The sequence below is a fragment of the Micropterus salmoides genome, unplaced genomic scaffold (genome assembly GCF_014851395.1).
Source record: "Micropterus salmoides isolate LMB-PRFRI ecotype aquatic unplaced genomic scaffold, ASM1485139v1 Ms_hic_scaffold_22, whole genome shotgun sequence".
Classification (NCBI taxonomy): Eukaryota; Metazoa; Chordata; class Actinopteri; order Centrarchiformes; family Centrarchidae; genus Micropterus; species Micropterus salmoides.
The window spans coordinates 9,277,816-9,292,069 of NW_024041373.1; the positions used below are offsets into that span (position 1 = coordinate 9,277,816).

The 14,254-nt window shown below is 40.9% G+C and overlaps 1 protein-coding gene across 1 annotated transcript; it reads right to left on the reverse strand.

The window, feature by feature from the left end:
- Window positions 1–5,960: 5,960 nt before the first annotated feature.
- npas4l (neuronal PAS domain protein 4 like) lies at window positions 5,961–10,882 on the reverse strand. The gene is made up of 8 exons (XM_038736828.1): window positions 10,399–10,882; window positions 10,067–10,212; window positions 9,861–9,960; window positions 9,024–9,288; window positions 8,830–8,939; window positions 8,447–8,582; window positions 7,077–8,344; window positions 5,961–6,963 (listed from the first exon to the last, which is right to left on the reverse strand). Exons 1-8 carry the CDS (start codon window positions 10,574–10,576, stop codon window positions 6,935–6,937), a joined length of 2,232 nt encoding a protein of 743 aa, XP_038592756.1. The 5' UTR covers window positions 10,577–10,882; the 3' UTR covers window positions 5,961–6,934.
- Window positions 10,883–14,254: the final 3,372 nt, after the last annotated feature.

Genomic DNA, 14,254 nt, shown 5'->3' on the forward strand with positions numbered 1-14,254 from the left:
GATGAATTTTAAAGAACCATACACGCCCCCACCCGCACACACACACACACACACACACACACACACACACACATACAGAGAAGAAAAAAAGGCGTTACTTTAGTAAAGTAACAATGACTGCCAAGAAAAAATGCCAGAGCGTGGTGTGCAATACTCCCACACACCACTTAATGCCAAATGGAGAACCAATTGACCATTCGCTAAACCGATACACTGTAGGCTTTAAAAAAAGTGGACGTAGCCATGTGATGTCACCCATTGGTTTGTGGACTACACTTTGAAGCATCGAGTTTGGCATTTTAACCGTCGCCATCTTGGTTATTTGGAACTGGACATGACCATATTTGGACGAGAGGTTGGAGCTGGCTAGCTTGGTTAGTAAGTTGCAACCATAATTCATGTTTTAAGCATGGACCTGCCTGGTATTGGGCAGGACAATCAGTTTTCGCTCAAAATGCAAATGAGAAATCCATGTCTGATCCTAGTATTTTGTCATCCTATGCATGCCACACACCTCCGTGAAGCTAGGAGGCTCAGCCAGAACGTCAAACCAACCATTTTTATCCATACCAAACATCACACATCTAAATGAACTTATATCACAACATAAATCGCTCTGTAATCAATGTACATGGCAGCAGTGATTGCCTTCCAGATGTCTCTCATCTCATCCTACGCCACAGTCGACCACTCAAAAGAAAGATCAACTCCAGCTCTGATCAGCTGTGTAACTCATACCACTCAAATCACTAAACTCACAGATTTATTAGCCGGATAATAATAACAACAAACGCACCAATATACATTTACAGTTATAACCGCTGACTTACTTTTGCCCTTTCCGCTGTTTTCAGTCCAAAAACAGCTGTTTTCTGTGTGTGAAAATATCGTCCGGGTCGCCATCAGTGGAGAGAAGAAGTACTGTTTTGGAAGAGACGGTCTTTATCGTTGTCTAATGACCGACTTGTTGGAGCTACACAGACATCCAAACGATTCGTCTGCTCAAGACAAAGAAAAAGAGCCCACTTACAGCCCTATAGGATGTTCTGTTCTCAAGTTGTGCCAAGCCTGTAAAGCATGAGAGTGCTTGTGGTAATAGGAATGTTGATCAATATTCATTGTTTTTATCAATATTTCAGTGTTTTGGAAGCTTTGTGTTATTTGGAAAGAAAACTCCCAATAAAAGTGAACAAAATAAATGGTATATTTTTCAATAATTAATTAGTTTCATCAAATTTACAGTTACAGTTGTATTCCAGGTGTATTAGAAGATATTCAGTTGCAAAATAATCTACAGGATGATGGTTTTGATGGTGATATTGCTATTATAATATATATTTAGTACCAGGCAAGGATAAAAATATCATATTTATTGTTGCATCTCCATTTATTCTTTAATAGAAAAATAAATAGGTTATAGGCATTTTTCCAGATAAAAGGTGTGTGTTTCCAAGAGGTTAACTGGGGTGCTAATTTTGGCTAGCAAAAACCAGCCTTAAAATGTAGGCTAGTTACTGGAAAAAATAGCACACCAGAACAGCTGACTTCTTAGAATTTCTTTTACTACAACCAAATGCTGAACAATACATTTTAGGCGACCAAAATGTTACAATTAACTTTCATTAACTGAAAACACAGTGAAAGCTCAAAGTTCTTGACCAAAAAAACAGATTCAAAAACAAGTTCACAGATCGTTATATTCAGTGCCGTTAAATAAGCCTTTTCAACTGTGCTGGTCAAATGTAAACACAGTGCTGTGGATACAAGTCGTCTCTATCCTGATCGACATCTCGCCGTGTTAATGACTTCATCATCACAAGGAAGCCCCGACCTAAAGCATATCCTGCTTTATCGGATTTTCCTCTAAATGGGACCATATTTTACTAAATGACTTATTTTTTGCAACCAATGGAGTCACCCCCTGCTGGCAGTTAGAGAGAATGCAGGTTTAAGGTACTTCTGCATTGGCTTCCCTTTTCAGATCCGGAGGTGACGCTTGGCTAAACCCCTCCGCCAAACATTGACCTGACTTTCAAGCTTTGAATTTTGGCCAAATTTCACTCTCTTTTTGCTCTGTTTTTTGTCTCTATCAACTCCTGAGGAAGACATCTGGCTCTGCTCATCAGTTTGGTGCTGAGCAAGTACAGTGGGGTTTTTTCACTGAAAACAGCTGCCTGCTACATCAGAGTGAACAACAACAGTAAAGTTGTGGGCTGTACTGCTAAACGATGAGCTTGTAATAAAGCTCAACAATTTATCTAACATTAACTTGAGGTCAGCTTAGCTGGCTAGCTGTCTGCAGCTGAGAAAATCTGCCAGCAACAGTCATCATTTCAGCTTTCTAGAAAGGAGGAGCTGCTTTTGTCTGCCTGTCTCTTCAATCAAGGAGCCATTGTTTCAGAAATTATTAAACATACTGAGTGATAAATATGCTTCTATTATTATTGTAAACTGCAGAATGGAAAGCTTGACAGGCAGATGGCAACAGTAAGTAAAGGAAGCAGAGCTTAGGGAATGGCCAAGGGGATAAATTGGTCAATGAATATGAACAAGTTATTAATCTCCCTGTTTTGTAAAATGCATATGCACTGTAAGTCAGCTATTAATTTCTCCATTAAAAACTGGTGCATCAAATTGATTTACACATTCCAGTATTTAATTAGGTTTTAAGACAAATTTCTAATTTAACCACACATCAATCATTTTGTCATATATAAATAATTTTTATTTGATTCTCTTTATTGATGAATTCGTAATAAGTCATAACTGCATCTCACTTAGTTAATTGCTTTCTAATCATTTTCAAGCCTCTCTGAGCCCACAATAAGATGCAGTCTTTCATGTTTATTTGTGTTGGCCCCTGAGATTCTGCAGAAGTGGTGAGATAAACATGTTTATGATACCCCGTGTATATACAGGATATGTGATGCACCACTGGCTGTACAATGTGGGTAATCACCAGTAATCACTGCCATTTTCATCAGTTACTTAAATATCCATATTACTACTTAAACATCAGCAGAACTTAAAAATTCAAACTGTATCTTACTGAGATCCACCCATGTGCTACTGTATTGGAATTCTAGCACTGAGCATTGATTTTCTGAATGCTGTAGGTTGAGATTATGGAGGGTACATACACAATATATTGAAAGACTTTCCTCTCTAAAACCAGTAGTATTGCTTCTGCAGAAAAAAAGAACTTAGTGTAAACCCATGAAAATCTGTTTGGGATTGCTGTAAAGCACAATACTACATCCAGGCACGTATTCTGAAGTCCCTAATGGAAATTCGGGATGGAAAATGTTTTTTCAGATGAATTTCCATCAACAATAGATAACATGTTTATCAAACCTTGCCACAATGGGATGTTATGTCTCTTCTGTGGGCAGGTGCTTTGCCTTAAGCAGCAAACCTCTCCTTAGTGGAAAATAAATCAAACATTCATATGCAAGTAGGCTCTGCTGTAAGACTGCCGCATTCTTCTCCCTGGTTGGCTGGCCTTTCTCTTGTGAATATCAACAGGATATGTTGACTCTGCATGACTGGGAACCAGTGTTGAATCAGAGCTATGGTTTCAGGCATGGCAACAGGAGGAACAGGAGGAGTCCTGAAGGAACAGGCTGCAGTCTATTTTGGGTCCTTTTGTTTAACCTAATTACAGTGTCAGTGTGTGTTGACTGAACCAGCACCAGTCAGGTGATCCTGCTTTGAAAAGTGGGACAACAATTGTTATAGACATGGCAATGTCATGCATAGTGGGCTATTTTATATGTTGAGACAAGGAAAAAATGAATTACACTCTGAGCAGGATCTCCTCATGGAGTGTGGAAAATGAAAAGGCAGGTTCAGGTTAACATGCAATAACAGCTCAGGTCTCCATCATGACATCGTGCGACACCTTTATGTGACCTTGGTAGCTGTTGTCTGTGTCACTGCTCCCATCTGCCAAACAATCCCGCAGCAAAATAGACAAATCACATTTTTAGCAGGATGGCTTTTCACATCTATTTCAAAATGAATGTATACCCCAAGATGAGCTTTCAGTGGAGCCCTCAAGCCTGGTTGCAGTGACAATAAAAGCATAAAGCCAGTAAATAAACGAAGACACGGCAGCGCCACCTGAGGCCCTGCTGTCTGAAATCAGTGAGTTTCAATTTGGAGAGTTTTTCTTTGCAAGTAAATGAGGTAATCATTTGTGAGAAGCTACCGGTGAGGCGGGATATGAAAACCTGGCTGCTTGTGGGAGGCACGGCTTTGAAAAGAATCTCATCCATGAGCTACTCTGTTTAACTGCACTGATGCGCTTTTCCCTCAGCGTCCGCCCTCCAGCCATCCACCTGAGAAAGCACTTTAGAAGCTACTGAAGTAGGGCAGACGACAGCTTTGCCTGTGTTTCTCTTTTGTCAGTTGTACTGTGCGGTATCATCTTCAGCCTCAATGCTGCTCTCAGATCCCTGATATGAATCATAGCATCATTTCATCACTTGCTTCCACTGGCAGACTCCTACAGTACACAGCTCCTGTGAGGCACAGATTTTGTTAATTTAATCTCACATCAACTTAATTTAATATCAGGGAGACAGGAGGACCGCCTGTGTAATTAAGTGATACATTAACCTAAGTTATAAAGTGTGTGTGTTTGTGTGTTCCTGCTTTTATACATTTCTATATATACATGTTTGTATCTTCCTTCTTTGTTAGCCTGTATTTTCTTTGCCTTGAAATCTACAGATGTTATTCTGTTTTCAGTATGTAACATCATTTTCACACACAAACAACACCACCACTTCAACACACAGCCTTGCCTGATCTAATTATAATCATGTAACCACAGCGACAAAGGACTGCCATACCCTTTTTACTGTTGGGCTCTGTAATCTGTGGAGATGTGGGACTGTTGGGAGTATTCAGTGTGCGTGTCGGTGAAGTGAAAAGGTGAATTATTGCTGATTCTGTGGTGTGGACAAACGCGTCAGTGCCATGGACTTGGTGTCACCATGCCTCTGGGAAATCATTATTGTGCCAGGTAACGCTGGGTGATGCACGAAGACTGGAGCGGAGCAGATGTGGGGACTTATTAGGAACTTTATTTGCTATCGTACCCTTCAACAGATATCACTCTTAATTAGGTCTCCATGGATAAGACTAGGCATCTGGACTGTTTGCTCATGAATGGACTGACTGATGTCCTTTTGTGCTCTCATTGCCACACACACACATGCACACACTCCTCCTCCACTTTATTTCCAGCTTGTTTAAGTAATACTACACTAATGGCATGCAGAGATCACTCCATCTAGTGGCCGTTTTTAACTCGACTGACAACAACATGGGGGCTCTGCATTGCACACGCTGCACCAGCAGCATGACTGTAGTGCCCCCTGTGAGCTTTTCGTTCCACATTCATGCACATGGAGCCAGTGCTTCTCTGGCGCTACATCTCCGTTTAAGCACAGTAATCCATCAGTCACCTTGGCGCCCAGTCAATTCACTTCTTTGTCTAACTGTTCATTTATGCATCGACTCTGCACATGTCCAGACACGTAATTGATTCCTCTGTATACAGTTTATATGCTCTCATTGGTGTGACCAGCCACAATGTAAAAATCAATGGAGCACTGAAGAGCTCAGTAGACACTGTGTTGGGGCTGTTTATCTGATCAGATACAGGGAAAGTGCACATAACAAAATACACAGAAGACCCATAACTAACTGTTCCTACAAAAAGGTGTATTTTAAAGCTGCACTAATCAACATTTTTATATTATCAATGGCTCAAGGTATTAAGTGTAATGTGAAAGGTGTCTCCCATAGTGATTTCATTCAGGTGCCTATACCTATCCGCTTGGGACTATTGGTGTAAAAGTTTACTGTAAAATTTAAAAAAAGAGTGGAGTAATACACATTATACAACTGTAATGAGTTTTTGTGGAAGAATATACATTGAATACGTGATCATTATATCAACACAACCCAGTGTGCTTGTCATTAGTTTTATTTACATTTCAAATATTTGAAGCAAAATGCAGGAATAACACAGTGACATTAAACATTCAGGCCTGTACAGTACCAGTACCGTGAAAAAAAAATCAAATGTGGAATGAATAAAGATTAAGGTTCACATTGCAGTAAAGTAAAACATTTTTAACAATATTAAGTGTGTTCAAAATAAATATAATTAATTAATGAAATTCAGACTTGGAATGTATTCAGATGTACCACTGAGGTAGGTGTGTAAGTGACATTCATCAATTTTTTGCTGACTGGCGTTTCCTTTATTCATAACAGCATGAATGCATTAATGGCCCGCTGAGAAAAGATTAGACCCTAAGAACAAATAATAAATGGAAATATTATTCTTTTTTGGCAAACTTATCAAACTAAATGTCTTCCCTATGTGTTTGCAAGGCACCCAAAACCAAATGTTAATAATAGGCTCTTTGGATATTATAAAGAATGATTCATGTGTTGAAGCTCACCCAGGTAGCTCTGAAATCTAGGTAATATTGCTTTAAGTCAGCACGACTTCTCATTTATAAAATTCTTGTGGCAATGACATTGATAAAGTGCTCTATAGTAAACTGTGGTCACTCAGTATTAGAAGAAAAATAAACCTCCATTTCAGTGTGTAAGTGTTGTCGGATACATTTTTACAAAGTACCTTTTTCATAAAATATAAGACATCAGCAAAACATAAAACGCAATTGACAGCAAAGTTGAGAAATGAAGACGAAGCTGTAGTCTTGAAGAAAAACACATAGCCTACTTTAGATTCTTGTCTACATTCAGAAATAAGTCATTTGGGGAAACAGTGTCTTAGCAAAGATGTCCTTTAAATGTCTTTGCTCACATTCATCTTTGAATCCAGTGAAGGAAGATTGCCCTGACAATATGTCATACAAGTAGTAGTACAGTAAGTCACAGACTTATTTCAGTACAGGTTTTCTTCAGCAAGTCCATCTAAAAGGAGACAGAAAATAATGTTAGTGAAATGTGACTTCAATATCTGGAACCCACAGGAAATATGTCAAAGGAAAATCCTTCGGTGGCTTTATTGTTTGGTAAATAATTACCTTGCTGAAGGCTACTCTGCATGTAGTGGTTGAGTTGATGCAACCCAGTGTTTTGGTCATGGCGTCCCATCTGCAAACTGAAAGGATCCACAGCAGCGAACTGCTCCGCAGGCGGCGAGTCATCTGGGATGGTCGGGGAGAGGCCGAGGGGCTCCTGCTCCAGCTGATGGGAACCACTCCTGCTGCGCAACAAGCCCTGCTGGTAGCTGTATGACACAACGCCGGGGCCAGGAGTGCTGCTTTTCTTTGCGACCATGTCCAAGTCTTTCAAGATGCTGTTGAACATGCAGTCACCGAGAACCAGCTCCAGCTTAGGAACAAGAACTGAGGGGAGAGGAGGGTGATGGGACCAGGCAAAGGCTGAGGGCGGAGAGTTCGTGGTTGCAAGTTGGCCCACATTATGAAGTGGGTCTAGGGTGTGATACGTGGCAAAGCTGCTGGCCAGGGAGGAGATCTGCTGTGCGAGAATACTGATCTCTGCCTGTTCCCTCTCGTTGTAATGGTTAGATCCTGTGGATGTCGGAGATTGGTTGGGGGTAAGAAGACTGGAATGCACAGGCAACACATGGTAGGGAACATGATGCACATGGACAAGGCTGCCCCCTTGTGGCTGCTCGAGAAGGTTGAAGTCGTCTTGATGCAGAGCACAGTCTGCTGAGCTCTCACACATGTCGGACACGGACGGGCAGTCTGGAACTAATCGAGCATCAGATGTACAAGCTTGGAAATCATAGGTCGGAGATGAGGAGGAGAGTGGAGAGCGAGAACTGAGGGCGTCGAAGGCTGCCTGGTTGAAGGTGTGTTCGGCGGCTGCAGGGAGGGAGTCGGAGGGTGAAGGGTGACAGGTGAGCCCTGCCTCTGTGTAGGAGTAATAGGAGGGAGAGCACTCAGGGGAGGACAGCAGCTGATCTGTGTATCCATGCACATCTATCATGAGGTCATGGCTGAACTCCTCCTGCTGCAGAGGGGAGCCGGAGGAGGCCGGGGTGTAGGGAGGGGTGAAGAAAGCAGGGATGTCACCTAAGGGTATAGGTGAGCTATTGCCTTGGGAGGAGGGACATGCCGCATAGCACATGTCTTGCTCGGACTCCCTCCTAGCTTTGGCACCCGGCTCCTCGCTTTGGCTGTTAGACGTCCTCTGCCTTTTAAAGCATTGCGCGCCGTTGTAGCTCTGAGTGTGGGACGCCTGTTGGCAGGAATCTGGCAGACATGAGGGTCTGAAGGCATTGCTGCTGATTTTCTTCTGCAGAAATCTGGCCTCTGTTTCACTACAAGAGCCAAACAAAATATATCAGTGTTTGTAATTTGAAACACAGCGAAACATTTCTTACACTGTCCGCTCAGGCCTGCTTGAAAAGGTTAGTTTGTACCTGATGATGAAGTTTGTGCAGCTCACGCCCTGGCACGCAGAGTCCTTGTTAGCTTGAATGTAGCTCCAGATCCATGACAGATCCTTGCACTGGAGTCTGAGCACCATCTCTACCTGGAAGCCCTCATCTGCCTGCACTGGATGGGACAGGGAACAAACATGAATGGTTATTATCATGCACTCTCACTGACTTAATGACACACACACATTGAAATCAGTGCTCCACCACCCAAATGTTTAATTGTAAGCCTGCAATATCCTCACAAAGCTAAAGAAATGAAACTAAGTCAAGCCCTGGTGTGTGTAAGTTGTTGGTAGACATTTAATGTGCCAAAATAGTTAAATGTTAAATAAAGTGTTTTGTTTTAGTGAGTGTACACTTACTTAAACTTCTATGAGAATCTGCACTGGCAGAAAGATCTTCAGGGTGGACAAGACTGTACCACGATCGACCAGTCATTTCTTCACCTGAATACCCCAAACAATATGAAACACTGAAAAAGAAAGAAATGTTTGTCAGTAACCATAAAAGGGACATTTAGAGTATACCTTGCTTAAAGGGAGATCCACAAATATACCTGTCTGACAGCTGAGTAAAGGTCATATCGATTCTGTGGACACTGTCGAAGCTGTGACAGAGGTGGGAGTCAGAGCTGCGCAGGCGGTTAACTGTCGGGGTACAGAGGGCCACGAACAAAGGCTGGTTGGTGGGACACACTGAAGAGGAGGAATGACAAGGCTGAGGAAAAGACCGGAAGCTCCCCCTGACCATCATGGAACAGCAGCTCCCGTGTTGCAACTTGAAGGCCTTGGAGGTTTGCATACAACATATAAAGCTCCTCTCTGAAGAAGAAAGATAACATACCACTTTAGTCTTTCAGTCGTAAGAATAGGAGAAACTTTACTATGGATTAAATTGTTATAGGGTATAAAAAGTATAAAATATTGAAAGTGCTTGAGGTAGCATTTTTAGATTACATTGTACCATTTTGATTTAAAACAAATCTACCTCCTAAAAACATTTTCTGCAAAGATCAGCAACCTCTCCAGCTTCTTCATTTAACAAAAGGAGCCAAGAGTGGCCTTCATTTTCAGAAGCAAAACACTAAGAATACCAGCAACACGAGGTTACCAATCCCCACACTTACATTTATTCATTTAGCTGACGCTTTTATCCATAGCGACTTACAATTTCTATACATGTCAGAGGTCGCACACCTCTGGAACAACTAGTGGTTAAGTGTCTTGCTCAGGGACACAATGGTGGATGGGTCACAGTGGGGAATTGAACCCAGGTCTCTGCCAAAGGCATGTGTCTTATCCACTGCGCCATCACCACGCTTACATTTGTAATAAATATATTAAAAATGCTTCAAACAGCAATTTTAAAGTGATATCAAAGTCTTTAAAGTTACCTGATGATGAGTTGTTTTCAATGTCCAGGTTTGATTTGACAATATCAATGTCAGAGCGTTCCACCATATCGTAGAATGAGTCTCCTTGGAGCACATCAATCTGGAAAAATGACAGGTTTTACAATTAGATACAACAGAGTAAAGCCCAACATGCAGCAAGCTAAATAGTAAAGCGCACTAAAAGTCGTCCAAATTGAGAGACTCACCATGGAAAGACCAAGATATTCAGCTACATTTTCGGAAACATAGACCAGCCTCCCTTGGGTGTTAGTGACCAGGATGAAGCCGTGCAGGGCTTGAAGAAAGGCCTCGTATGGTGGAGAGCAGTGTGATCTCTCCCCAGCCGGGAGTCCTTAGAGAGGAAAGAGAGAGTTCAGCCTTGGTTACACTCTGTGCATCTCAGCAGGTCGTCACAGCTTTTATATAATCCCTCCGGTTTTGCAAACTTTTTTTTTTGCATGACAATGGCACGGGTTGAACAGAGATTAGACGCTCAGAGATATTAAAGAAAGACTGTAACTGAGGTGTGAAGACTTACCCTGGAAGAGAACAGACTTCCTGATGTAGGTGCAGATGGCAGCCATGGAGTGCAGGTAGGAGAGACGCTCCTGGTCCTCCTGGGTTATGGGAAGTAGAGCACGCATATTCCTGATCTCATAATTGATCTGGTCCCGGCGGGCTTTCGATGCTCCTTTGGTGGATCTATGAGAGACCATGGTCACTGAGCTCAGAGGTTGGAAAAAACTTGGGAAACTTAAGCTAGAGAGCCAAAGTTTTGTCTACTGCCACACTTCAAAAAATCTGTCTAAAATCATCCTTTTCCAATTGGTAATAGTGAAAAAAAAAAGAAGAATAAAAAATCTAAAAAAGACAAACTGAGTAATTGGCCTGAGCTGATCTCTTTCACAGTTCAGCCTGGAGTCTCTCTCCCCATGAGCTGAAGCTGACTTTGAATATCAAGGGTTCCTATGGAAACTGCTGATATGAGAGGCTGTCTTGTCTGCAGCAGAAACGAGGGCTCTCACTAGACTTCACCAGTCTGTGTGATCAGTATCTGTCTGGGCCCATCCACAGAGAGCCGGGGGTTTTTATAGCTGCCAGGGCTTCAGCGTGGGCGTCACACACAAAGGGGAGGGCTGGGCTTGTGCTGCTCCCTTTATTGCCTTATAAAGTGGGTGTCCTCAGAGTGGGCGCCCCACGTCACAAGGACACAGAAAGTGCCACAAAAGGAGAATTATATCACTTTGTATCCCAGCACCTGAACAATAAAGATCCATTCAAATTGAACCTATATTTGGGGTTGTTTGTTTTAGGATACAAATTTCAGACCAAAATTTTAAGTCTTTTATGGATATAACAGGAATATAATACCTCAGTTATACCACTTTAAATTGCCAGCAGCTTTGTTGTGGCTGGATTTTTTTATCACATACAACACTGGGCTGCAGACAGGAGAAACTGGATTAAGTGCACCCTGCAGTGCATGCTCTGCAGGCAACACAGTTGGGTGTAAATGTTCTTAACGGCCATGTGCTCAGCCCGCCACAAGAGGACGTGGAACACGTAGGAGGAGAAGAGTGCCACTGACCTGAACCTTCTGCAGAAGCAGCTGCGGTGATCCTCAGGTAGATGATGAGGGGTGCACGGAGCACTGACATGGTATTTGCAGGAGTTGCACCAAATAGTCATTTTGACGCGGATGTAGCCACCCAGAGTGTAAAACATACGCTGATTCAGTGCTAAGTATCAGATACGGCTCAGAGGGAAGAATAAAAAAAAGGCTATCAAGTGTTTTAAGTAAAAACTGATGAAGTAATTTTGACCTAGAATACAGAAAGTAGTTCCCCGGTGAGGAGAAACTACCTTGAATAAAGATAACTCGCCTTCATCTCCTACATTTGCAGGCTCAAGTCCGGGTGATGAGTGTCATGTGTGCGTCCCTCCTTTTATAAACTAAAACCCGACACCTCATCCAATTCAGCTGGTGGGGAGGAAAACAAAAAACTAAATGGTGTAATGTTTCTAGTTGTGATGCGATGACAAATGATTGAGGCGGGTTATATTTAGTAAAGTGAGCCCTAAAAATAACCTGCAAGATTGGACGCAGGATTAAATAAACTGGCGAAGATGAGAGATGTCATCAGTAGCCTACATAAAAAATGTGTGTGTGTGTGTGTGTGTGTGTGTGTGTGTGTGTAAAAAGCCTTTTAAAGGTTTGCAAATGTGTTGATTACATCACAAGAAAATACTGGGACCTATGTTCAGATATTTGTTATATACCAGATTCACCAGAAGAACACTTAGATTCAAATAAGAGAAAACTTAAAGTCTTGTGCGACTATTGACTATAGTTAAGAAACACACCCTGACACAGAGTTTTCCTGGCTGGGGGGTCGGTTGTCCCCGTGTTTAAAAATGGATTTTTCACTCAACACCCACATTTGAAAACAGCCCAAACTTTTTTTTAATGGTAGCCACACCAGACCTGTTTTAACCCTTGTGTTTTGTTGACATTGGCTTTGGCATAGCCTATTTCAAGTATCAAAAGAAAAATGATTGTTTTGCATTAAAATAGCCCCTGTGACTGATATAATAAATGACATTATACTGATGCATCAGCAGAATGTTGTAGCTGCTTAAGGTGGAGCTGGTTTTAACTACTTTATATACAGTTAGCTAGTTTACGTTAACCTAGGGGTCGGGCCTCTCCAAAGGGTCACAAGATAAATCCAAGGGGTCATGAGATGATTAATGGGAGAGAAAAGAAAAAAACAAAAAAAGTTCTGATACACAAAGCTGTTTTCACATTTTGGAACTTTTGTCTAATCTTTAATTTTTTTGTGAAATATTGGATAATTCGAACTGTTAAATGAAACCGTGTGAGAAGTTTAGAGAGGAAATGTTGTCTTTGGTGTTCTGCTAACAACTCTTGGACAGGCCACACAAACCTATGGCCTACCTATGTTAGTTATCTTTAACAATGTGTCAGATTTATAAACTAGGTTTTTCTTTTGGAAAATCTTAACCTGAAACATAACTAGTAACTAAACCTGTCAAGTAAGATAGAGTGGTAAATAGTACAACATTTCTGAAATAGTAGCCGGAAATGGAGCTGAAGTGCAGGTACCTCAATATTGTACTGAACCTTGAGTAAACTTACTTAGTTACATTCCACCACTGCTGCTGTATATGTAATTATATATATATATATTAATAATAAGAATTGCAAAATCAACCAATTTTCCTTAAAATATTTTTTTCTGACCTTATTAAAACCAAACAGGTAGAAACGTATTGATAAACCTTCCCTTTGACTCATACTGAGCTCACACATTTTGTGAAGGTGACGAAATACATAAATTACTATAACACATTATTACACCAAATAAGGGAATATGTAATCTTTTATTTGTGGGATATGCAAATAAATGAATATTACTTTGCCTTTCCAAAAAGTGACAAAAAGTACAATATGTTATCTCACATAGTGACTTTAGAGTAAACTTTAGCTAAGCTGTAAACCTTGCACTACATCTTGCTTTTATTTTTATTTTATTCTTTAATTGTTTAATTTAAATGATCAAATACATCTAAATTTTTAAGCACTTTTTATATTTTATTTATTGTATAACATGTTTTATGTGAAGCACAGAGTCTGTCTCGCATATGAATTGTGCAATATAAATCAAGTTGCCTTGCCTAAATTATTCCGTTAGATCTCTTATATGAACAAACTCTTAGAAAACTACAATAACAGACATTCAAATATACTTATTTGGGATCGTAAAAAGTTGTACTGCAGAAAAAAGTACTGACAACACCAATTACAGACGTACAACATCATTTAAATCCACTGTATGTAACCATGTTTTACAGCTACAGTCTCTGAGACCTCATTGTGTCATTTTCTTCTGAATGACACAATGAGGCTTCTGAATATTTCAACAGTTCAAATCATGTTTAGAAGACATTCTCCTACACGTTAAAAAAAGTCATACCATTATGTCTACTAGGATGGCTATTATGAGCACTTAGACAACCTGCGGTCTCCCCTCCACATGCAGACAATAGTTAAGTCAGTAAGAATAATGCTACACAATAATGACATACAAGGTGAAACACTGTAAGAATGGAAGCATATCATAAGAATATAAAAGCCAAGTTACTTTCCATTAGGCACTGTCATTCATGTCTCAGCAGAAAACCAGCTCGATGCATCATAATTTAATTTCTGAACAGACTTCTGAGGCAGTCAGCTACACTAGTTTATCAAAGGTCTTTAACTGCGTGTGTATTAGTCACTCAATTAAACCCCAGTTGGAAGGGAATTAAGCTACAGGTCTGCAAACATGACGCACTGAGGCTGAGACGCTCGGCCACTTACACAAAATCAC

What these genes read in the sequence shown, in the direction of transcription:
- npas4l (XM_038736828.1), bottom strand. Translation starts at nt 10,576, where the DNA reads ATGGTCTCTCATAGATCCACCAAAGGAGCATCGAAAGCCCGCCGGGAC. An exon ending in TGCACAAACTTCATCATCAG is followed by an intron (nt 8,345 to 8,446) that starts GTACAAACTAAC and finishes TGGCTCTTGTAG; the next exon opens with TGAAACAGAGGCCAGATTTC. An exon ending in GCAGAGTAGCCTTCAGCAAG is followed by an intron (nt 6,964 to 7,076) that starts GTAATTATTTAC and finishes GTCTCCTTTTAG; the next exon opens with ATGGACTTGCTGAAGAAAAC.